A 24,773-nucleotide genomic window follows, 5' to 3' on the forward strand; every position below is an offset into this window, starting at 1 on the left:
TTTCGTCTAAAATTTCTGTTGACTACTGTAAATAAATTGAAAAAATTCAGAACGTTAAAATTATTCTAAATTTAATAAACCAAGAATCCAAAAACATAAATTTTATTGGAATATGTATTTAAAAACTAGTGATTGGATTGCTAATCCTATGAAACAAGAAAAAAAATCCTTTATAATAACTTGTCATAACTCGTAAGCTCATTATTTTTCGTATCATATCTCTGACCCTCTTTTATCTTTTTATGATCTTTGTCTGATTAACTTGAGACTTTGGCAGTTCGATATTTCCTGTTAGACAGTTACGATGGTAGAATATTGTATATTATTCAAGAACCCAGAGGTAATAGTTACAGCCACAGCGAACGTCATGACGACATTTTGGGTCGAAACAACCTAATCTATAGTCCAAGCACAAAGCGGAACCTCGAGAATTCCATCCTCATTACCGGAATAGCGAAATTTGACCGTTTGTCTTATTCGTGCTGTATGTAGCAAGCCGCGATACGATAAATCACGCGGCGACAAATTTATGTCGTGCGACATCTCGTGCAATGTTCTTCGGATTGTTTGGATGATCAGGGTGTGTGTAAAGTAAATATGTAACGTCATGGCAACCTGGCCTGGTAACCGATATCTGGAAAAGATATTTTGGTCTCGTGATCGCGATAATCATAATGACGCTGTTGTCAACTTCTCTTCTTCTTCTCGGGGAGGTTATCGAATGATTCGGTTCCTGATTACATTTTATATTTATGGTAATGGATTAAAGGCGAATGGAAAATGACTCGATGGACCGGCGGTTCGCTGGAGATAAAAGGTTATCGCTTTTAAGACATTATAAAATGCAAAATTATTGAAAAGTTGCTTACTTGAAATGTGAACAGACTCACTTTTATTATTATGTTAAAAACTGTTACAATTTAAAAAAATTTCAATCACAATTTTCACAAACAATGATATCACGGGTATTTTTATCATTTCCTTTTGTTTATGCAGCACAAAAAGAAACGCAGAATAATCAAATTTGTCAATACACATTTTCATTCGATTTTTTATGTGTTTGAAGTTGCAAAACAATCATTTTGATATGACGTCTATAATAAAACTAAGATTGATTTTTTATTATTGTGGCAGAATTTTTTATTTTCAGGAATTTATTTTGCCTTTAGAAATAAATAAATGCAAATATCCAACTGACATACGTCAATAATCGCAATAAGTGACAGCATTGATATAAATGGTAAGCTTGATATGGGGCTGAAATATTATTAGGATTTTATCATATCGTTGGAACCGGAATAAACTCGAATTCAACAAAAAAAATTGTAATCCTGTAAACAATAATTTATAAAAATTCTTCTCTTTAGTCCAAATTTGTGTAAATTGGGGCTTTTAAAAATATGTATAGACAAGAATATTAAGTTTTACAAATTTCAATACATTAGCATCATAAGTAAAAGACATACAGGGTGTTAAAAATGCGTATTTAATTTACTGCAATTTTTTTGTATGTATGCACAAATAAAACTTTTTCCGTGTCACAATCAGTATACAATATTATCTAATGTTACAATAATAATTACAAATTTCATGTTGCTTTAGGTTTACAATTACGATCAATAAATTTAGGACATCATTCTTCTGTCACGTCCCAAAATACGTATAATGAGGTTTTACTATCGTTTTGGTTGACATTTATGCATGTTTAAATTTGAAACTATTCAAATAGGGGTTAACGGTTCTGTCAATTAGTGTCGGAAAGTTATTACCAGCAGCTGTACCATCAACTAATTTACTAAAAACACGTCTCATAATATTCAAACGAAGCAGGACATTTTAATAAAAAATGCTAAATATCAAACAAATGTGATTGGATTTACTTAGTTAAAAAATAGGATTTTTGGAATCTTAATGAAATGGACAAGCCTTCTGAAACCTGCCCAAAGAAAGTTCGCCGTTTCACTCATCCTCTAAATGAGAACAAAGGGAACATTATTGGCAGTAGATATAAAATCTCTTCGTATAAATGCTCCCCAATTCGCCTTCGTCTTAATATTTATTTGAAATTCGCCTCCTTTTGATCTTTGCCTGACGAATTCTTATTTAGTTTGTCGCTTTTGAGCGTTTCTCTTTCATTGAGAAACTTTCGGGCGATCCGCTCCACTCGCAATAATTATTGGCGAGACGCAGGTGCCGAAAGAGCTAAAAGTGTTGTTAATATCGATTAAGGCCCAAGCCTACACCGCGATTTTGACATTGCCACCCTCCGCCTTGGAGCAAGCAAACGGATTTCTTGCACATTCCTCGCAACATCAAAGGCACAAATCATCTGGAGAATTCAGCTTTTCGGAAAAGGGTTCGTACCTTTTTTAATCATGGCGAAAAACGTCTACCCCTCTTTCCGGGTAATAAATAAATCAAACTTTATGGTATAAATCGGTTGGCGTATGTTTGCCATTCTGGTCGCTCTTTTCGGAGGATGAATCAAAGCAGAACAGGAAACCGTGTTTTTGCGGCGATCGGACGCCCCGGGCCACGTCCAGGACGTTTATTCACATGTCCGGACGGAAATCGCACCACTGGAAACATTGGATTGCTTTCCATAACTAGGACTAAAAAGTGAAACTGGATACGAGGGAAACTACAAAGAAACATTGATATTGTTCCGGATGGTTTTTATTGTGTTTACTCGGAAAAGGGCAATTTTACGCCTTTTTGACCAGGGAAGGCGAGAAGGTGTTTTGATTTTGGAGGGAGTTTATCGATTGGATATTTACCAAGCAAGAAAAAGAAAATTTGCGACCCCAAAACAAACACATTTTACCTGGAGGGAGTTTGTCTATTCACTTTACTCTTTTTTCTCATTTTTTGTGTGGTACTAAGCAAAAAATGTGTGTAAAACCCAGAAACTTATAGAAGAGTGTGACAAATTACTTTAAACCCCAGAAAAAGTCGTGGATGTCCAATGTTAAAGTTACACCAACCTGAGAATTCCTGAGATGATCAGTTAATTTTATCAGACAGGTACATCCCTATCTACTTAGTTGCGCTGTCCAGAATTTACAGCCGGAAGCTTCCAAAACGAACTTATTAATTTGCCGTTCCTTTGCACTTTTATCTCTTCTCTTTTGTACGAACGAAAATTCTAATTTTAATTTTTTTCGACATATTTAAAGTTGGGTTTCTAAAAATCCAGTAAAGCGCTAAAGTAGTTCTTAACTCCAGGCTTACAATATCTATCTCTGCAGGAAAAATAGCCTGTAGAAAACTTAGAAAATGAAGGCCTGATGGAGAATCTAAAAAATCTAATTAGACTGCTGAGGTTGAATATTTGAAATCCACTGCTTCTCATCACTACCGTTTGAGATTTAAGGTTTCCCCATTTCTTTTCGCAGAATCTGATAAAAAATCTTATTTTAGTCCCATTCGGCTCACCATATACTCACAACCCACTCAATCAAAGCTCAAAGAAATCAATACGAACCAAACCTGTTACAACCGAAACAAAAATAGCACAACTGACACCACTTGTTGCAATGCGTCTCTTTGATGAGTTCCAACACACAAAGAAGTTTCTCTCTTTTCATGTTCGTCCGTGTAAATGCAAAAACTCGAAATACACGTCGTGTTATTTATTCAGTTCGACTTTAGCGTCTGAAGCTTAAAGTCAACAAGAGCGCTTTCAATATTTCAAGCGGAATATGAGTTTAGCCCTTAAATATTTACGCTAAGTATAAGGTTTACATGCAGGTTTAAACAGATTTTTTGAGACCAGTCCTGCAATTGGAACTTCGAAGTTGCGCGAACCTAGTTCTGTATCAAAATACGCATATTAAAAGTTTTTATTCCGCTCTGAAAAGTTGAAAAAACTGAAAATAAGTGTCCATGATCTCTGCGTAGATAGAAAGATTGATTCGGTGATCGGAAAAACCCTAAAGTGTATTATTTATGAAAACACTACATTATTTATAAAGCTGTATCTGGTTCTTAAGTGTCGCAGAGTTGGCCGTTTCTCACTTTCGTCTAACCGGACTCGACATCAGATGAAATTAACCTTTGGTTTGATCATAAATCGTAACTGTAAACACCGCAACTTCGACCTAATCGAAACGCAATTAGAGTGGCAGCACTGATTTAAGAAAGTGGCGGGAAGTAAAGTTATAGCCGGAGCCGTAAACCGATCGAGTGCAAGTTTCACCGGAGCGGTCTATGAAATGCGAAAATTGCCTGCAATTATTACAGAAAGTTTAAAATTTAAATACTCCTGTTGCGTTCGAAAATATGGGCAAACACTAACTAAAATTTCTGTCTAGCATGCATTTTTAAACTCGCTCTTCGAACTAAGGAAAAATATGAAAGACAGCCATTGCACTTTCTGACAACCCCACATAATTTCTATGCTAACGGAAAATTAATACCTCCCGATTCTATTAAATTCGTAATTTCATTTCCAACCCCTTTACTTAAAGCATTTCAATATATTTTACTTTCTAATATCAAATTTTAACGTTACTGGATTTAACTTTTCTCAAAGCGTTGTAGATTTAAAAAGTGAGAATATTTGAAATCAAATCTGCCTCTTAGATATAAAATTAAAATTAGTTTAAACAAACTAAATAGTCTTTTAAGGTTTAATGTTTTTAGTTTTTTGCAGAATGTCGCTTCATACAAAGCGTTTCGCAATTTGTGCACTGGCAAGTCTTTGGAAAGAAAAATACAGAAGACAAGACAAGTCAAAAAAAAATACTTTACTGAAGAAACAGAAGATATAGTTGGAAAAACATCACATTAGCAGAAAAATTACACCGGAAAATATGTAAACAAGTACTACTGGAAATATAACTATTTTCCCCGGGGAAGTGCCATAGTCTGTCCAACGAATAAATAGATGACAGTTTTCTAACCAAATCTGCGCGATAAAAACTAGTACCAACAACCGCCAAATTTAAAATAGTTGTCATGATGCTAATTTTAAAATTCATTATTTTTACTAAATTTACTGCTATAAAAATGGCTCCTATTACTTGATTATAGAAAGGGAATTAACAAACTAACTAATTTGGTGTTTTGTCATTAATTTGGTAACGTAGAGAAAACCTCAAAAACCCTCAATTTTTACACACTTTAAAGCTGTGTGTCAGGTAAGGAAATCGCCAGGAAATCGAGAGGCACACAAAACTTTATTAGCAGTCCAGTTGTTACAAATCTTTCATTATCAACATTCTAATTAGGAAACTTCGGTCAAGTTGACCAACAGATCTTGAATCTACTCATCATGAAACTTGCAAAAGACAATTTGCACAAGAGAAAAACCGAAAAACTAGTAATTAGACACTATTTTACCAACAAAACTCAAGGAACAGTGCAAAAAGTGGATCTTAAAGTGGTCAAAAATGAGGAATGTCAGTGAATGTCAAATCATTGACAAATTTCTAAAAAAGGCGGGAAGGCGTAGTTGCATAACCAACTTAAATCGAGATTAATATCCCCAAAAAGACGGAAAATTCTAGAGTATTTCAAGTTGCCATGTTTCATGGCATACAATTCAAATTATCCTATTTACTCGCTGGATTTACTATAGAGTATCTATCTAATAAATAGACCTTTAGTCCTTCATGGATATTTTAATATTTGATGACTGTTTGTTTCCATTAAATCACGAAAGCTGATGCTCTCAGCGAAAAGTTCACGCATTTAACCCGGTAAAAAACGACCATCTATTTTTTGGGTAATGAAACCGATATTAATTCACCCTCTTTATCCCGTCACGTATGTTTCCACGTCCTAAAAAACTGCAATTAGACATTTCCCATCTTTCCCTCCATTTCAGGCACCCTTTTCCGACAAATTCCACTTAACGAGTCCCGTTTTCCGCACCCTTCATACAACGGGTCCAGGTAAATGCACTCGAAATTTCTCTCCATGATATCCTAATGAAACAAGGGAAAGTGATTTGTGATCATGAATGAGGTTCTCTTTGAGGCGCTTTGACTCCTTAATTATAAATTCCTCTCGAATTTCGTCGGCTTTATCACGCAAACGAAACAAAATATGAAAATAGGCGCCACATCAAGCAGGCGAAACTTTGACAAATTACAGTCAAATCCGGTAAATCTACAGAATGTCGCCAGCATTGTTCCAGATGAAAAAATAAAAGGTTAATGTTACGTTCTGATGGTCAGTGTCAGTGTCATAAATTTCCAACATGTGACCTAATTGCTGCCGGTGTGATAGTCTAATTAGGAACAACCGTAGAGTTGCGGTTTTGCATAGAGGTACTTCATTTACATGCTGGAAAATTACTAATTGCTGTGGGTTAAGGTCGTAATGATAGAGGAAGCGAGGTTTTTATGAGACGAAAAAATGTATTGTCTCGAAAATGCCACTAGACGACAATTAAATTAAAATTTATAACTTTCCATGAGAAGAATCCTGATTGCTGTTATTAAGCTTTAATCTATTCAAATAGCGTTCTAATATTTATGTAAGAGCGATAAAAATAATCTGAGGGTCGTTCAAAAATAAATAATTGCTTTGATTTGTATGGGAGTATAGAGTTGCTCGAGCAAGATTAATTTCGTGACGTGAATACTTATTATATTCATGCTAGGATGCATTTTACAACATCAACAAACGAATGCGGAAAAATTAAATTTCACAAAATAAACAAACTAAATTGTTTTGTCGATGTGGCCGTCGAAATCAACGTAAACAGTTTGATCCATAGTTGCGGTTCTAAACACAATACTAATCAATTTTTCATTACTAGTTATTACCACAAAAAACTAAAATTCTTCTTATTGATTCTCCTCTTTGAAAGGACGCAATTTAACATCGTCCTGCTACTTTTCACAGTACCTCAAACAATTCAACATCACCAAGAACAAAGGCAAAGCGGAAATCCAAATAATTCCTAATTTATACTTGACGTATAGCGCCACACAGTTTAATCACACTCAAACAAACATGTCGTCATAAAGATCACACTCAACTTTCCACCAAACTTGATTAATGTCAACACAAATTTTCGATTTGCCAACGTTTGCACCCTTAATCCTCAAATAATGTGGTGCAATCCAAACAAGTAGTGCAAGTCTCTGCACCAACCCTTGTTTAAGACATACACGTTTCCTAAAACTAGATTGTGAGTTATTAGAGTTAAGTAGCAGATTAAGGGATAATCTGTCGCGCAAACGGAACAAGAATAAACAAATAATGTGGTTGAGGCTCCATGAATATATTTGACCCTCCTGAAGGTACAGACAGAAACTTAATAGCTACTCTTTGACAATATGGTGGTCGGTATAATAAAGTCTTCGATTTTTAATTTAAAAAAAATGACTCCGTCTCGACAGCTAAAAAATGAATTTTAAAGCTCGGAATCGATTAAGCACAAAATGTTTGTTAATTCAATTTCCGTTCTTGACAAACGTCGTGGAAGGCGTACATGAATGTACGACGACCCCATTCTACAGAATAAATTCGTCGGGAATGTTGGTATCAAACTCCAGAAGCGCGCTTTTTGAGCGGTCGTTTCGCTGCTTATTAACTTGTTAAGGGCGTGCAACCCTTATTAGCATATGTTTGCTTAACTCGCATTTGTCGCCGACGTTATTAAAAACGAAAAAATATGTTTGTACACCTGGAATGGTGCTTCTTTTACGTTACACGCTTAATTGAATTTCACGAGGGGTGGGAAAATTTTAAATAAACGAGGTAAAATTCGATTGACGCACATCGACGTTTACTGGGAAAATTAAAAACAACAATGATTAGGAAGATGTTGCAAAACAAACAGAACAGGAAGGAATTTTGACAGGAGAGTGACGGAACAATAAGAATGGGAGCTAGCGATGCCCTTTCTGTGTTCCCTGAGTTTTTTAACTCTTGGTCTGTGCATTTACATGATGGGAAATAATTGGCAGTTTCTGTCTTACTAAATCACACTGCCAAATTAACACAAAACTTTCAAATATAACATTAAAACAAAAATAATAATAATTAGAACGTATTTATGTTCTTCTCGTTTTTCCATCGTCCCGTTATTACTTCTAAATCGCTTTACCAAATCGATCTATTGCTCCCAGAAAATTTAGATTCAAGCATGTAATCTAAAATCTGTATTTATTTTTCAAAGAATAAAATCTGAATTTTTACTTTCTCAAGAGCAATTAAACTTATCCTAAATCGAACGTTCAGAGTTTTTCGCTGACGTAAATTAAACTTGTTCTAAACTTTTCTCAAACTGTTGTAAATCGTTCTAATAACCATGTTATCGAAAATCGCAAACTTTTATTTCGTGGAAATTCTACACAAAAAAAACTGTTTGATTGCTATTAAGGACAATAGTACATTATTACACGTATTTCATAAGGCGAGTATTGTAGCACGAATGAGTTTTGACCACGACGAGCGCAGCGAGGAGTGGTCAAATAGAATGAGTGCTACAAGTCGTCTTATGAAATGAGTGTAATATACTATTTTTTCTACTTTGCATTGTAAATAAATTTAAAAATTGCATTTGAAAGAAATTATTTTTGATTAGGGATTTTTGACAAGTTAGGTTTGTGACAAAAGAGGTAATGACATTTGTCTAACAAAATTTCAATTCAAATAATTACTGAAGTTTTCTGTCTAATTTTGCAAAATTAGATATACAACGTTTGCTCTTCTTCTGATTCATTATTCCTAAATTCACATTTTGATCATGATCATGATCATCATTGAGGTTTTGATTCAACGTTTAAAAGTGTCGGCATAATAACATAGCCAACATAACCAAAAAAAAATACTGTTTTGCGTGCTATAATAAAAACAATTGTTTTTATTGTGAAACGCGTTTGCGTTTCACAATGATAATATTGTTAACGCAAAGTAGAAAAACTATATTGAACAAATTTTAAAGGTTATTAATTAAATTAATTAATTAGATGTTTCAAAATCCTCGCTTATTATTGTATCGTTATTCGTTAAGCAAACTCAAGTTATTTGAACTCATTTAACGAAAAATTTTACGCGGAATCCAAAACTGGGCGAATTTTTAACGAACGTCAACAAATACTTGAATTATGGATGTTTGAATTTTTGGGTGATCGCCAGAAGGCGAAGGTTTGAAAGTATCGGTGCTCAATATCTCGGAAATTACAACAAATAGAAAGATAAGGTTATTGCCATCGTTTTCTAGTAATTTTTTAGCTAAAAAATCCGTTCTTAAATTTTGCGAAACCCAAAAGTTCGATTTCTTCGAAAAAAAAATGACTAAAACGCTTATTTTTTAGGCAAACTTGGATTATTTGAGCTCATTTTACGCATAATTTCACGCTAATTCCAAATCTGTTCTCAAAATTCATATCTCACAACAAATAACTGAGAGTTTCGAATAATTATTGTTAATTTTTTACATTTTTAAAGCTAAATATTTCCGAAAATATTGCAGATATTATTAGGCCTTTTTCCTTTAGAATTTGCCTTCAAATACCCAAAATTCGACAGTCAATTTTTTCGCAAAAAAAAATTGGGACTTAATCTATATATTTTTTTTTATTTTTTGTTTTTTGAGTGCCAATAGTAAACTATTTGACCTACCAATCTGAGATTTAACCAGTTGATAGACCTCGAGTTGCTCTTTCGATTGATGTATGTATAACTCAAATATATTAAACGTCGTTTTTGCAAAAAAAATCATTAAAAATTACCCCAAAAAAACCTTGAAAAGAGATTTTGGTCAATGACTGGTTTATTTATGAAGCAAACTCAATTTATTTGTGCTCATTAACGCAGAAATTTACGCGAAATCTAAAACTGGGCGAATTTTAAACATACGTCAACAAATAATTGAGTTACAGGTGTTTGAATTTTTGGGTAGTCGCCAGAGAGCCAAATTTTTGAAGGTTTAAAAGTATTGATGTCAATATCTTAAAAACTACGACAAATCGAAAGAAACGGTTTGCGGTACCGTTTTTCTCGGAATTTTCTAGCTAAAAATTCGTTTTTAGATTTTCCGGAAGTCGAAAATTTAATTTCTTCGAAAAAAATTTATGACTAAAACTACTCATGTCAAATTTCTGCAGGCAATAAACATCTCGCTTATTTTTTTAACAAATTTGCGTTATTTGGGCTTGTTTTACGCAGAATTTTGCGCAGATTCCAAGTCCACGTACGATAACAAATAACTAAATTATAGCCTATTAAAATTTCGAATAATGAGTTTTCAGTTCCAAAATTTTTAATGCTCAATATTTTCAAAACTACGACAGATAAAATGGAACGGTTTGCGAATTGGGTTTGTCGCGGTTTTATCCTTTAGAACTTGCTCTCAAAAAATTAATTATTTTAATACAAAGATAACAATTATTATAAAAAAAGCAGTAAAAAAATAATCTTTTTTGGCGCTATTTCGTACACAAATAGTGAAATCGAGATCAAGCTGTACAAAAAAAAGTGCGAAGACTCGAGTTTAGGTGTTTTAACCGAACAATTAGTAAAAACAAGACAAATAATTTTTCCTTAAAAGCGACTTGTTCAGTTTGCTAAATTACCAGAAGAAATATCTCAAATGTTCGAAATTAGTCCGGCGACCTAAAACTGCAATTTATATGTTGGCGCAGCACTCAACCCCGCATTTATAGTCATTGTACACTTCTTCCATTAATCTCTTCCTTCGAGTAGTCCGAAAAACTTCCACAAGATACCGCCACGAGTTAGAATATCCGGAAATGTAAAGAATGAGTTTCTAATGTTTATTAAAACACGACGCCACTGGTGGCTACTCATCAACACCTTATTTACTTAGTTGTCTCTCCACGTGCCGACCTCCACCCACGCTACAGGCCCGGCTCCCCGTTTTCCGAGCCTAATTATGAACTTTTCACATATCGTTCACAACATTACGAGGTCAAAACCATTGACCCCACCAAGCTACCGCCTCCGATTTACAAACTAAAACAAACAAACAGCGGATTGGTGGCGGCGCAACCTTGACCGTATTAAAGCACGGCCAACTAATATAAAGATATGAGTCTGTTTGTGAACAGTTTATCGTCGCCTATTGCACAAAAAGGTTCTAGGAGACCGGCGTATCATCGGTTATAGCACGTGTGCGTGTCGGAGTTTTCGTCAATGACAGTAGTGAGTTTGAATTCGTGAAGAAGAGGGCAAAAGCCGCACTGTAAGTATTTGCAATTTGGGGTGAGAAAGGGTGCGTGAACCTCGCAGAGTTCGTTGCTATTGCGAGCTAAAAATGTTAAGTTGTAAACAATCCAGGACCGGCGCCAAAGACGAGATTTATGTGGAAGCTGATATAAACGAGCAGTGGGTTACCTGGGCCCAAAGTAGGTGACAGTTTGTGAAAGAATTGCACCAGTAAGTCTTTGATCGAAGTCAAATGACCTCTAGGTGTAACTATGGACCCAACATATCTAAAATTAGTGATTATTGTCTAAAATTAATTTTTGTTTATTAAGCCAGATAAGATACTGTGAATCGAGTTCATTGTAAAGTTGCACTTTCATGAACGCATTAAACCAATATTTCAATGTGAATATTACGTACCCTTCACCTTTTCTGGTTTTTCCAATTCATAAAAGCGAATCACCGTGTACTAAATTGGGATAAATTTTTAAAATTCTGTATAATCTGCACCTAGCAGCATGCACTAGCACAATTTTCAATTACGATGCAACAGTTATGAACTCGTACGGCCTCTAAATAATTCTCAAATAAATTAATAGCGCGGACCACCGCATGCTAAAATTAAATTTACAAATTTTACAATGCGGGATGTTAACAAGGTTAATCGCACTTTCTTTTACATGTTCATACGTAATTTCTCACCGTGTTAGTCAGCATTCTCTATGATTACCATAAATTTATGAAAATAAACGGAAAGAATGTGTCAACTTCATAGCGAAAAATCTGCTTCATTTGTGTTGTAACGAGGCGTTGTATTTCAACAATACTAACAATGTAAACAATTCTTTGGCGGGAAAATAAACACGGTAGTCATAATTGCGCATTTGGGCAACACTGTTGGATTTTAACTGCTTTTTAAGTATTCTGAAATACAACTGAAATAACTTCTGTTGATTAAAGTTTCTGACCCCGGTTGTCGTGCAAACTTCCGCATACGCGCTCCGCGTAAAAAGCGTTCGTAAACATAACAATCATTCCCAGTGCACAAAAACATGTGCATTCAAATAGTTATTACTCCTAATTAACACTAGACGAGATTGCGCTTTTGTTATGTAAATCTAGTTTTAGAGCAGTTTTATGAGCTTGCATTTCGAAGGTGTCTGTAATAATAATAATAGTGATAGAAATAAGTTTAAACAGTCATTGTTTATTTGCCGTTAAAAGACTTTTTAAGGGTGTGTTTTACAACTTTTTATCTACGATTGTTCTCCATTTCAATTTTATTCAAAAAGGTCAAAATAAATGAAATTTGACAGCTGATTTGTCGTATCTTAAGCTAAATGTGTGCAATAAATACATTGTTGTACAGTTTACTAAACTGCTGCTTTTTAAATGAATGTAGATAAAGTAGATAACATTTTTTTGTCTACTACTAACAGGATGAAAGCCCAGACTTAAGTGCTTTTGTTATTATCAGAATTGAAGCGCTTAATGGATAAAGGAGCTATATGATATTTAAAACAAATCAAATTGTTGCAAAAACATCTTATATTTAATAGTATTCATACTTTTATCTAGGTATCATCACTGTTATTAGGAGAAAATTGCGAGATATTGGATAAACCGTTGTGTGACATACGAGGCTTATTAAAAATGACCTAGTCAAGGTATTGAATTAGCCATATCTCTTGAAGGTATGTAATCTCTAAAATAATCCATTTATACTATAAAATAACTAATTAGCTACAATTTGTTTATCCAGAAATTAAATATAAGGATAAAATATTTATAATAATTGTGCCAGCCACTTCATACAATACATTCGTTTCTTATAGTCGCAGAATAGTAATGGAGTGAAAACTTATTTTATACTACTCCCGGTAAGAAATTTTCCTCATTAATTCTCTTAAACTTGCTTATTAAATCCATTTTTCTTAAATATTCGTGCATGCTGTTTCTGAAATACATTTAAAATCAATAAACAAGCCATGTTTATTCATGTTGATTCTCTTCATTAAAACCTGTAAACTCTTTTCATCCAGTTCTTCGGCGCTCTTCACTCATTTTAATTTAATTTATATGCTTTATTATGAAACATCTCCAATGTTTGTTCGACGTTTTCCCATCAATCAGCCTTGTCACTTTGAATCCACGTTTAACTATTTACATATTTTGTTACTGTATTATTACTATGATTAAAAATTTTCTTTTTTAGCTTGTATATACTTAATGTATGTTTAATTTTAGTTTGTTTCTATTATTTCTTGGTTTAGCTTATAATGAGGTATTTCTTCTTCAGTCTTCAGTTTTAAGTTCACATTTGATAACATAAACATTCAAATTTGAAGCTACAAGAAGAAGTTTGGGAAGCTTTTAGTTCTCCAAATTCTTGATAGTTTTTCTGCTATAGGTATTTGTAGTTATTCATCAGATTCTTAGATGCCTTTATCTCGTATTTATTTCTAACAAAATTCCCTTATAAACATCATTTTAATCATAAAATATCAAAGCAATATTATAGGAGAGTACATTTTTATGCCTACCATAAAATTCCTAGAGAATGACAACATTACAAGGATTGATCGTCACGCGGAGTGTTATTAAAACACTTCTTTTCATGAAGCCCAATGGCGAAAACATTTGTGTTGCGTTTTAGACACATTTATGACCCTCCCAGGAAGCACTTTTCCCTCGGCTTCCCGGATTTTACTAAAAAAATTTCAAACCGGAAACATCATAACTGTCAGAAAAAATAGCTGATATAAAAAACAGCATTCCGATTGGCAACTTTGCATATCCGCGGGCTGTGGTTATGATAAATTGTTGAAATGGCAAACTGGCGAAAAAAATTGAAATTAGGTACAACAAACGAAAACAAATTCCAGTGTAGTGCGTTAAAAGAGCTGATCCGTTTACAAGGAATTCCTATTCATACAAAAATGTTTCCTTTTACCTGAATTAATTGGAAAAAAAAGCAAAAATCTCATTTTCACGTTCTCATTATTGCATCAGCTATTCCGAGCTAACGGAGAACTACGAACTCGTATTATGCGGTTTAATAACACCACAATTATTTTTAGCCGATATCATAGCACTACAAACTATTCTCGTACGTCTATGTGAAATAAAAATTGCTAACGTGTGCATGATTGAGTTTAATTCGTAAAGGATGACGGGGAAAATGTAAGGGAAAGCGAACAGGCTTATTGAACTTTCCCCAGTCAAAGCAGTCAATCAAGGGAGGTTTTGTTTGGTAAAAAATTCTAATTGACACACAGCCGCGAACTAATCTTTCATCATATAGACGCCATTCTTTCATATTTCGTAGTGGCACAAATTGCCTTATGTGGTCGCTAGTTGTACATAAAAATCGGGCATTAATGACCCTCATTAATGAGCGGTCGACGAAAAATCAACATTTTGAATATTTGATAGTTAAACCGGCCAAAACAGGATAATAGTCTAATGTCTATAAACAAATTACTGTATGTTGTTTGTCACTGCAAGCCCGGTTATAATTGACATTGTTATTACGTGAAATAAAACAGTGGACAAATAAGACTGTTTATGTTTTTCAAATCTCTATCGTTCGAAGCACACAATGACATATCAAATTCCGGCTGATCTCTTCAATTTTTCTTCTCCAAGGTCAACAGTGCAAAACCGAGATAAGTCGTTATCATAAATCACCCCCGTTGTGATTTTCTAACCGGAAAGTAGTCATACTGACTCCGGGATTTTCCGATTGGCACCTGTTCCCGTTGAAAATACCACTAGCTAATAATAATAGATTCACTCACATCGAAAACTGCGTAATTTTCGGCTGAATTAACAGGACCGTATCGTGTCTACTTAGGGTTGGAAACGATGTTAACGATGTTAAGTGCAAAGGGTATGGAAGTTATGCATCTCAACGTCTTGTAGTGAGTTAACGTTTAGGAGTCGGATGTGTAATCAACGACTAATTTAATTACGCCGCCCTGTACGGTCTAATAATTAAACGGCCAGAGTGAGATGCCTTTTAAGACGGATGGAGTAATACCTAGTCTAGACTACTTGCAAGGTAAATTATCACACCGGGAACTGGGGCGGCTTTTATTAGCGAAGGTAAAGCGCTATACCAGGATTTGGGGGTTTTACCTTTATTTTTGGGGAGAAATCGGAAATCCAAATTTAATTGCCTTCCTCAGTCATTTGACCTGTTTATAAGTTCGGTCAGTAAACTAATTGATTTTCGATAAATGTAACAATTATTGAAATGAATTTAGGTTTGTTTAGCTATGTTTCCAGAATCCAAACATTTCCACGAAGTTTGTTGTTGATCTTAAATTTATTCCAAAAATTTTGAGTTTTTACAATTCATTAAGTTCATTTATTATTATGATGTAATTAATATTTTACAATTCCATAATTATAATGGAATAGTAAGGGCGGTCAGGCTTTAGAATTTGAAATCTATTGGCACCTCTTAAACATTACCCAACTGACATGCAAAGATGAAATTGTTGGCGTGACCTCAGTACAGTTCTAAATTGCTAAAGTCAATAGATAACAGGGCAACCAACCCATTTCAATCCAAAATGTGCTCTCAGGCCGCTTTTATTCGATCACAGAGTAGAAGCAAGACATTTTAGGGTAAGGTAGGGCAAACTAATTAATTTATAATGTAGATGTATTAGTAGATTTTTAGATAAACTACTTACTCTTTATTAATAGATAATATGAAATTTAGGTATTTTAGGTTTAAAACATGTTGCTATAGCTATTTTAAAACCATAGAAATAAGAAAGAGTGCCAGGTTTCTTATGCAAACATTGCTTAATTGACGCCTAAAAATACTTACACTTTTATTCTACCATCGATCTGAAGAAAACGTAAAATTAAACCAGAATTTCTACGGTTTATGTTGGGAACGCTAAAATATAGACTATAATGGATTTAACTCCAAGGCAATATTTGCACAAACTCTCAGTAAGAACTTTATCTGTATTAGTAAATACGGTTGTCTAAATAAGGCTATTTTTATACTTACGATGTACAAAACATTCTTCCACTGGACCAGCTGTACGTACTCCTAGAATTTGTATTATTTCTGTTAGATAATTTGAAAACAAATCTTCGCAAATTCCAAAAATTAAACAACTTCAAATTGTTTTTTTTAGTTTATTTATTCTAGAATTTTTAATACATTAATCCGAACCTCTATATTCGGTGATCTCCATATTAGGAATGTCTATCAAAATTTGATCAAAATAGGCTCTAGACAATTTTGTTCTCTATTAAATGTTTTAAAAACGAATAAAATTGGTTGAATAGTAACAATTTTAATTTTTAAACCGCCCCGAAATCCGTAATTTTGAAAATAGGACGTCGACGCTAGAATATTTTTGAAGATCACACACAAATTTAAAAAAAAAAAAATAAAAAATGACAAAACTAAATGTGAGGGACAAAAATAAATTCGAAAATATTTAATGATAAACTAATTTCTTGGGTATTTTAAGATTGGCATATGATTGCTTATTGATCTAAGAAAATTTAACTAAACAATTTTCAAACATTACATCTATTTGGATGTCATTTAACTAATTATCAATTGTGAGGAACACGCCAGGGGGTGCATTCAAATTTCATTTTCAAAAATCTTATCAAAGTAATCTTTTAAATGTCCTCTGATTGCAATTATAGTCGCTTCAATATATTTGCATTTTTTGGCGTTGCCACCAAATTTACATGCTTCTACGCTTCTATCCACAAGTAAAGGAAGCCCCATCAAAGCGCATCAAAGCAGATTCAGGTTATTGAGCCAGTGCTGGAAAATTGACGAATTATTCTGATTGCAGTCAATTTTAAATAAATACTCCTGGTAAACTTATGCATTCGACAAACTTTCTCATATACACTCACAACATAACAAAAGTTGCATTCTAATTAATTCGTGCTCTGTTGCACCGACTTACAAAGTTCGTGTTAAATATCTCACTCAAACTAAAGTGCATTTAAGCAGGCAACACTGAGATCTACTTAGCACCCCATATATTATTAGAATTCTTGCCAACAATAGATGGGTGCGACATCTGAAACTTTGAAATTAGCTCAACGTAAGAGAGTTGTGCCTGTTTTTGCACAATTTAAAATAATTCCGAAAGTTATTTAGTTCAGAAAATTAAAGTTTCTTTAGGTACTTTGAACCCACCTCAAAAATCAGTCTTCTAAACTCCAATCTGTCAAATATAAAATTCAGAACAAAGTTAATTTGATGGGCAACAAGTTTAACACTAAATGTCGAAGAAGCACCCGTGGGCGCCTGGTTTATTCTTCAGATAAGATAGCAATAATTCGACGACAACCACAAAGCTCGGCGTAGCAACAGTTCCGACACTTCTCGTCCATCTCGATTAGCGTCAGATAAACAGACTTTAATTTCTCATTCTTCCCTAATTACTTGTCGCAAGAACATGTTTTCCCGAAAGCGATAAAGCCACTGGTTTATTTATAGTTGTCAGTGTTGCCAACTTGGACTAACGAGTAATCACTTTGACCGATAACACCGTTTATTTATTTGTTCGCACAGTGATAATGACGACCTGGTGGGGGTCACATTTCCACGTAAAACAAGGACATCAAGAAAAATTATCACGGATGCGATGATCATGTTAATTATTCATGGAGTTTATAACTGGAAAAAAACAAGTCAGAAAAGTCTGTAAAGAGCTTTTCCGCGTTCACCAATTATAATTTATTTTCTTTTTAAGATGTACAACTTTTCGGAGAGAATGTAAATTAATTTTATTGTGAGGATAGAATAAAGCTTTTACACAAACGAGATGGAAAAAGAAGTAGCCAGAAGTGGATTTGTCTGAGAATTATTTGACATCAGATTATCGCGATTAGATAGATGAACAGACGAGACTGATTCAAAATGTGAAGGGGCACCATGTCTGATATTGTTCCCACATTTGAAGCTGATAAGTTTTAATACAAAAAACGGAATTAAAGGTTTTATCAGGGGCTTTAATTATGGTTATCACCATAGATTTGGGAATCACAGAGTCGGGGGCCTTAGCAACAAATAGTGTGATTTGACATTGACACCATTAAATTTTTATTTTGCATATATTGCAAAACTAAACATAAAATATTCTCTCGAAATATCATTTTGTTAACATAATTTGCTTTGGTCTTGGCATCGAATCAGTCGATGAGTATTTCAAGATCTAGAATTTAAATAAAACCAGTCAACCCTCTCAGAAATACTTTTCTACCAATTAAAATAAGATAGCAATTGTGCGAGCACATAAAACAAACACACCGAAAGCTTTTTATTCATCAAACTTTTACGACAAGCTCAGTCTAGGATTTGCGCGATATTCTTCTTATTTATATTCAATATGGGATAAGGAAAACTTGAATTTGGAAAAGTACGTTTTCGGAAATTACTATTCGACTCAACGTAGTGCAATTTTAATCTCACTTCGCTTTTCCATTTTAAAAATTCCATTTTATTCGCGCAAACTTCATACGATAGTGCGAAACTATGCATTGCACCTCATGTAGTTTTATATCCTCTAAACTTCAAGACGCCCATAAAATTCAATCTCGTGTCATTCATTTCATGTCAGAATAAAGAATGGTCCATTGAAACTTTACAACTCGAAAAGAGCTCAATACGTAATTTTGAAAATTAATTCTGACGTAAATTTTGTCGCACAATAATTAACATTTTTGAATTTCCATCGGACAACTACATTGTTTTTTTTCCTTGCCAATTTCATCATTGAAATGCAAAACAGTGTTTACATACGTTTAATATCAACACACGTGGGTCATCCATTTCCAAGATGAAGGTCGTTTAGCAACCTTGGCATATCCCTAACTTATTTAACATTTTCGCAAAAACTCAATGTAGTGAGTACTTTTTTTCTTGGCGGGCATTAAAAAAATATTTTCCAGATGGCACCACCAGGGGTTGGCAGTTCAACAGAGAAAAGACACAGTACCCCAAACACGACCGAGAAGGATATTGTGGTTTTGGATGGCGGCTTCGCGACACAATTGAGCTGTCATGTTAGCCAACAGATCGATGGCGATGTCTTATGGAGCGCCCGTTTCTTAGCCACGGCCAAGGAGGCCGTGATTGACGCTCACCTCGACTTTCTTCGAGGTAAAAAGTTTGCAAATTTGACGGTCAAACTGCCACTCGCAACTTTGGGATTGAATAATAATAAGAATAAGTCATGCGTAAATATTTCAATTGCAGGTGTTGCAGTTTCACCGGTTTGCACGTTTATCTTTGACCGTTATTCAATACGATTTTTTTGCAGCTGGTGCCGACCTAGTTATGACCAACTCATATCAAGCCAGTATAGGTGGTTTTATCGAACACCTCAACCTTACCAAAGAAGAGAGTTATGATTTAATTAAGGAATCTGTACATTTAGCAAAAATAGCATGTGAACGCTACCAGAAAGAATTTCCAAATTCGCGTGAGTCTCCACTTTTACGAGAATTCTGAACAATTTTATTTGCTAACAAATATTAGCAAATATTTTCAGAATTTTGTCTGTAAAAGTTTACTAATCTTATTAAATTGGCTTCAGTTACAAGACAATAATTAAAAAAAATTGAAAATGAACTTCTGCGGTCGATATGTCGCTTATTTTTGGGGCAAACTTGCGTTATTTGGGCCCATCTTACGCAGAATGTCGCGCAGATTCCAAATTGGAGCTCAAAATCAACATACATTTCGAATAGTTAGTTTTTATTTTTCAAATTTTAAATGCCCGATATTGTCAAAACTACAACAGATAAAAAGAAACGGTTCAAAAACATTTTTAATTTTCTAATTTTTCATACTTAATAGGTATCTTTTATCCCAAAAGAATTTATTACATCATTTTGTATAAGGTCATCAGGGCAACGTCTTACTTAAACAAACAATAATCATCAAATGATAACATTTAATTAACCTTTGAAAATCATTGATAGCTAAAACTTGTTTTTCCATAAAAATAGAAAAGTTCACATGTAGTTACTCACCACATGACATTGACCTTGCAAAACTCGATATTTCGAAATTATGCTGTAGACTTAAAAATTCATATCATAGTGATAATAAAATTCTAGAATGTCGGTAATAAACGATAAATTATTATATTTCATCCTTTAAAAACGCTCGTATTTCGCCTCAAAAGTATCAGAAAATTAAATTTGAAAATTATGGATCTTAAATGTTAAATCAAAAGACAGATGAGATTGGGTTTCTTAATTTAAATAATATTACGATAAACATGTTGTCGTGAGGCCAGTCACATCTTGTCATTTTACATGAGCAATTCTGCCAATTTAATTAATTAATTCTGCCCAAACAAATAGGCGGTGACTAATTTTCGAAAATTCGTAATGCGCACCTAAAATAAAAGTTTGATAATTTTCTAAAATTTAAAAAACATTACTCTAACATTCTGATTTTATTAAATTACGTCATGATTCTTCTAATTTTGTTTAGCTTCTCCTATGGTCGTTGGCAGCGTAGGGCCCTACGGTGCCTCCTTACACGACGGCTCTGAATACACCGGCTCTTATGCCAAGACTACATCTGCAGAAACCATGAGAGACTGGCACATACCAAGAATTAAAGCTCTTGTAGAAGCTGGGGTCGACATTCTCGCTCTTGAAACAATTCCTTGTAGAATTGAAGCAGAAATGTTGATGGATCTACTCAAAAAAGAATTTCCGAATACCAAAGCGTGGCTAGCTTTCAGTGTTCGAGTAATGAGCATGGTATCAATCATTAATCATTGATTAAAATTACGTTTACAGCAAGATGGAAAGTCATTAGCCTATGGAGAAAACTTCCAAGAAACAGCCCGTCATTGTTATGACATGAATCCTGCACAACTGGTAGCAGTGGGCGTGAATTGTCTAGCGCCACGTCTTGTCGAATCTTTTCTTACTGGGATTAACAAAGATAGGAGGAATCCCGTTCCACTTATAGTGTACCCCAATAGTGGTGAAAGTTACAAAGTTGATTTGGGGTGAGTTGACATGCAAAGAAGCTGCAAAAACAAAAATTTTACTTTCCAGGTGGATTGATCGCGATAAATGCGAACCAGTCGACACATACGTGCAGCGATGGTTAGATCTGGGAGTCACTTGGGTCGGGGGCTGTTGCAGAACGTACGCCACAGACATATCCCGAATACGCCATGAAGTGGAAAAGTGGAAACGGACTAAATCTGACAAAAACCACCAAAATGGAGAGTGTGTTCAAAAATAAGCGTGCCATATAAAAAATGTATTTTTTAATAAATCCAAAAACTAAGTTGTTGACCCTGGTGGAACATTCCCTCCAAATCCTTGCCCATTAGAACCTTGCACACTTCTGCGCCCTTGGACGTGCTTCATTTTTAACCTCTCCAACTCGTTAACTCTGGATCTTGCATGTTCCAGTCTGTGCCACGCCATTTGCAGCACTTTTTGTGACGCGTAACCTGAGCCTTCATGGGGTTGTCCAGTTGAAACTTGCGTTAAATAGTTTATTTGTTCTGTGAGTTTATTTTCAAGAGCTGCTAATGTCTTCAGGAACGTTTGTGTGTGGTTCTCGGCTTGTTTTAAGCTCGACTTTTCTTTACTAAGCTCTACGAAAACTTGACCTGCGAAATTTCGAGGTTACGTTGCAAGAAAATGATAGAGAAATGAAAAATCTCACCTGCACTGTGAAGACAAGTTATTATTTCTTTCTCGATGGAGTCGAGGACTTGAATCCGTTCCATTGGCGCAGTCATCCTAAATATTTCGAGTTTTAACGCAGAAATCGATAGGAATTATTGTTTTCATAAAACAGCTGACTTTTGACAGATCAGATCAAACAGAAAAGTCCCTGTAATTTAGTGACTTTGGTTGTACAAGGTTCGTGCTTTTGTTGGCGCCACACAGTTCGGGACTCATCGGATCACGAGTAAGTCCGAACTACGGGGGGACCCCTTTTTTATTGCGTTTTTACGTTTTTTTCATTGTTAAAATTACCAAGCCAAGAAATCAATTATGTTTAAGTTTGGCTCTTCGTTAATTTCCGGAGAGACACGTGACAGAAAAATACAATCTTTATCAAAACAAATGGTTGTTTATAATGAAACAACAGATTTATTTACTGAAATTTTCCGTGATAAAAGCAACAGCTCTTTTAAAAATAGTTTATTTCAATCGATAGTATCACAATTTTTTACATGAATAAAACAGTTCATGTTCAGTCATGGAAATGTACAATAAGTAATCTAAAAATTGTACAAAACATACCCACATTCACTCACTGATTCTCTCTCAACCTCAATTTCAAGTACTAAGTACTTAATAAAACATATAGGATTTAAATGCACTTAAAAAGGCAGTAATTGTGCATCGTTTCACCAAGCAATGAATTTGGTATGAGACAAACCTACTGTTAAAAACTACAATAATAAATCTAAGAAAAAGAGAAGAATACTGTTAGCAACTCAATAAATAAATCAGAGTCTTTTACCAAAATTAAAACACCAAAACCTACAAAAGATTTACACATCACAAGTAGGTAAAAAATGTGCAAATTCGGAACTTAAGAAAATTTCTAAAATGATTTATCAATGTAAATATCAAATTAGATACTTTTGACGCCTGCTAATTTGAGTAGTTCTTTAAGCCTTAAAATTTCCTCGTCTTTTTCGGCCAGTTTACATTCCAACTCCCTGACATAATCGGGATCAGAACCGTGATTCAGTGATTTAAGTAAAGTTGTGGCATCAGGTCTATCTTGAGGATATTTTAGCATGAGTTGGGTAATGATTTGAGCTAATTGAGGGTGTTGGACGTGAACATGGGGCGGAAGTTTTCCTTTTCTGAGATCATCAATGTATTGAACACGTTCCATATCGGTGCGGAAGCGCTCAACGAGCTCAAAGAGAACTATTCCCACTGAGTACATATCACTCTAAAAAAAATAATTTACTATTTTCATTAGTACAATAGTTATTTTTACTACCTTTGGATCGCATTTACCATCAAGTTGTTCTGGAGCAGCGTACATTTTTGTTCCAAAAGCCAAACTATGGCGAGCATTCTGTAAAGGGCAAGCAAGTCCAAAATCGCCCAACTGAACTTGCAGGTTTCCATTTTCAATCTGGATAAAAATGTTACTGGGTTTGATATCATGATGCACAATCCCTTTAGAATGGATGTACTCCAAACCTACACAAGCAATTAATACAATTTGTTCAAACTGTAAATTTTGAGTACCTTTGAGTAACTGTTTGAGGACTTCATAAATCGTTTCGCTACGAACGTGTGCAGTAACTGGGACTAGAGCTTTATCACCATCTTGGACCATTAATTCGGAATCGTTTCTGGTTTCTAACCACTGCTTCAAAGTCGACTGACAAAGTGCCATTTGTATGTACAAAGTAGCCCATTTAACACTGGCTCTTTGTTGGATTTTCAACTCGCGGATTTCCTTCATATCCAATTTGCAAATCGCTTTCCCGCCTTCCGAAATGCTGCTTCTTTTGATCCGTTTACGAACGACTGAGTGATTGGTGACACTGCTAGCGCTGTGTTCGAAATTTACTTCAAAATCTGAAGTATCCTCAACTTTGCAATCATCAGAGAACGAATGAGGCTGATCATGATAAATGTAATCATCATCTATATGAGTATGTGATGATTGCATATCTTCACTAAGTGTCTCAGTTTCATCATGAACAACATTATTTGATGCAGTGTCCCCCAGTTCTAACCAGGCAGCTTTGTACTGAACAATATTTGAATGATTGACACTGGCAAAGGTTTTAACTTCAGAGAGGTAGTTTCTCACAGCTTCTATTCCTTCGGCTCGAATTGGAATTTTCTTGACTGCATATTCAGTACCATCCAACTTATGTTTAACTCTGTATACCTGCCCAAAGCCACCACCTGCGATATACTCGATTTCATCAAACTCCTGAGCGTAATGCGAACTAATGGCGTCACTTTTAGGCCATTCTGGGCGCAAACTGATGGCGTTCTCGCCCCCCAAAGAGTTTTTCAACAAATGCTGGAATGCTTGCTGATAAGCTGATCTCACACCTTCAAACTCATCCATGCAGTAACTCTCATCTATCATGTTCATTTGGAAGAGTTTGCCACAAATCAAGTTGTACATTTTCGTGACTTTTTCGGAATCAGACTCGTAAACATTGCAAAGGTTCTTCACCAAACTCTCTATCAGGATGCTGATTGGAGTTGAAACTTTGAGGCGCCTGGAAACTACCTTTACGGAGGCTGAAGTTGGAGTCTTGTTGCTCTTTTGTTGTTGACTTTCCATGGATTTAGCCCCCTCGCTGTCACTCTCCACTTCCGATTCTGACATCCCAGATTTCGCCATACCTGTAGAATGTTCTAGATTGCCATGCACCAAAACCTATAAAAGGTGGCATAAAACAATGGAATCTTGTGGAAACGAACAACTAATAAGCTCTAGAACTATAAACAAAGGCTACAAACAAGTCCATACCTGTTTGATAATAAAAATGTCGTAACACGTTTGTCCATTTGACAAGCGATATGTCAACTGAGAACGTGACAGATGGCGTTGTTTGACATCTGTCGAATGAATGACAGATGACAGTAAGTTT

The 24,773-nt window shown here is 34.7% G+C and overlaps 3 protein-coding genes across 3 annotated transcripts; 1 reads left to right on the top strand and 2 right to left on the bottom strand.

Moving 5' to 3' along the window:
* Positions 1-11,001: 11,001 nt before the first annotated feature.
* LOC148174191 (betaine-homocysteine S-methyltransferase-like) lies at positions 11,002-21,449 on the top strand. The gene is made up of 6 exons (XM_088035809.1): positions 11,002-11,167; positions 19,084-19,294; positions 19,455-19,616; positions 20,639-20,901; positions 20,953-21,167; positions 21,217-21,449. Exons 2-6 carry the CDS (start codon positions 19,084-19,086, stop codon positions 21,407-21,409), a joined length of 1,044 nt encoding a protein of 347 aa, XP_087891935.1. The 5' UTR covers positions 11,002-11,167; the 3' UTR covers positions 21,410-21,449.
* MED11 (mediator complex subunit 11) lies at positions 21,413-22,018 on the bottom strand. The gene is made up of 2 exons (XM_088035810.1): positions 21,842-22,018; positions 21,413-21,785 (listed from the first exon to the last, which is right to left on the bottom strand). Exons 1-2 carry the CDS (start codon positions 21,915-21,917, stop codon positions 21,451-21,453), a joined length of 411 nt encoding a protein of 136 aa, XP_087891936.1. The 5' UTR covers positions 21,918-22,018; the 3' UTR covers positions 21,413-21,450.
* Positions 22,019-22,311: 293 nt separating this feature from the next.
* Positions 22,312-24,751, bottom strand: LOC148174193 (eukaryotic translation initiation factor 2-alpha kinase 1-like). The gene is made up of 4 exons (XM_088037976.1): positions 24,653-24,751; positions 23,401-24,559; positions 23,147-23,352; positions 22,312-23,095 (listed from the first exon to the last, which is right to left on the bottom strand). The coding sequence occupies exons 2-4, from the start codon at positions 24,521-24,523 to the stop codon at positions 22,766-22,768; spliced, it is 1,659 nt and encodes a 552-aa protein (XP_087894102.1). The 5' UTR covers positions 24,524-24,559; positions 24,653-24,751; the 3' UTR covers positions 22,312-22,765.
* Between the last annotated feature and the right edge of the window lie 22 nt (positions 24,752-24,773).

Source organism: Gnatocerus cornutus, chromosome 5, assembly GCF_029298725.1.
Source record: "Gnatocerus cornutus isolate USDA-ARS CGAHR chromosome 5, icGnaCorn1.1, whole genome shotgun sequence".
In the NCBI taxonomy this organism is placed as follows: Eukaryota; Metazoa; Arthropoda; class Insecta; order Coleoptera; family Tenebrionidae; genus Gnatocerus; species Gnatocerus cornutus.

What these genes read in the sequence shown, in the direction of transcription:
- LOC148174193 (XM_088037976.1), bottom strand. Translation starts at nt 24,523, where the DNA reads ATGGCGAAATCTGGGATGTCAGAATCGGAAGTGGAGAGTGACAGCGAG. An exon ending in CCTCAAACAGTTACTCAAAG is followed by an intron (nt 23,353 to 23,400) that starts GTACTCAAAATT and finishes TTGCTTGTGTAG; the next exon opens with GTTTGGAGTACATCCATTCT. An exon ending in ATGGTAAATGCGATCCAAAG is followed by an intron (nt 23,096 to 23,146) that starts GTAGTAAAAATA and finishes TATTTTTTTTAG; the next exon opens with AGTGATATGTACTCAGTGGG.
- LOC148174191 (XM_088035809.1), top strand. Translation starts at nt 19,084, where the DNA reads ATGGCACCACCAGGGGTTGGCAGTTCAACAGAGAAAAGACACAGTACC. An exon ending in TCACCTCGACTTTCTTCGAG is followed by an intron (nt 19,295 to 19,454) that starts GTAAAAAGTTTG and finishes ATTTTTTTGCAG; the next exon opens with CTGGTGCCGACCTAGTTATG. An exon ending in AGTTACAAAGTTGATTTGGG is followed by an intron (nt 21,168 to 21,216) that starts GTGAGTTGACAT and finishes TTTACTTTCCAG; the next exon opens with GTGGATTGATCGCGATAAAT.
- MED11 (XM_088035810.1), bottom strand. Translation starts at nt 21,917, where the DNA reads ATGACTGCGCCAATGGAACGGATTCAAGTCCTCGACTCCATCGAGAAA. An exon ending in AACTTGTCTTCACAGTGCAG is followed by an intron (nt 21,786 to 21,841) that starts GTGAGATTTTTC and finishes GAAATTTCGCAG; the next exon opens with GTCAAGTTTTCGTAGAGCTT.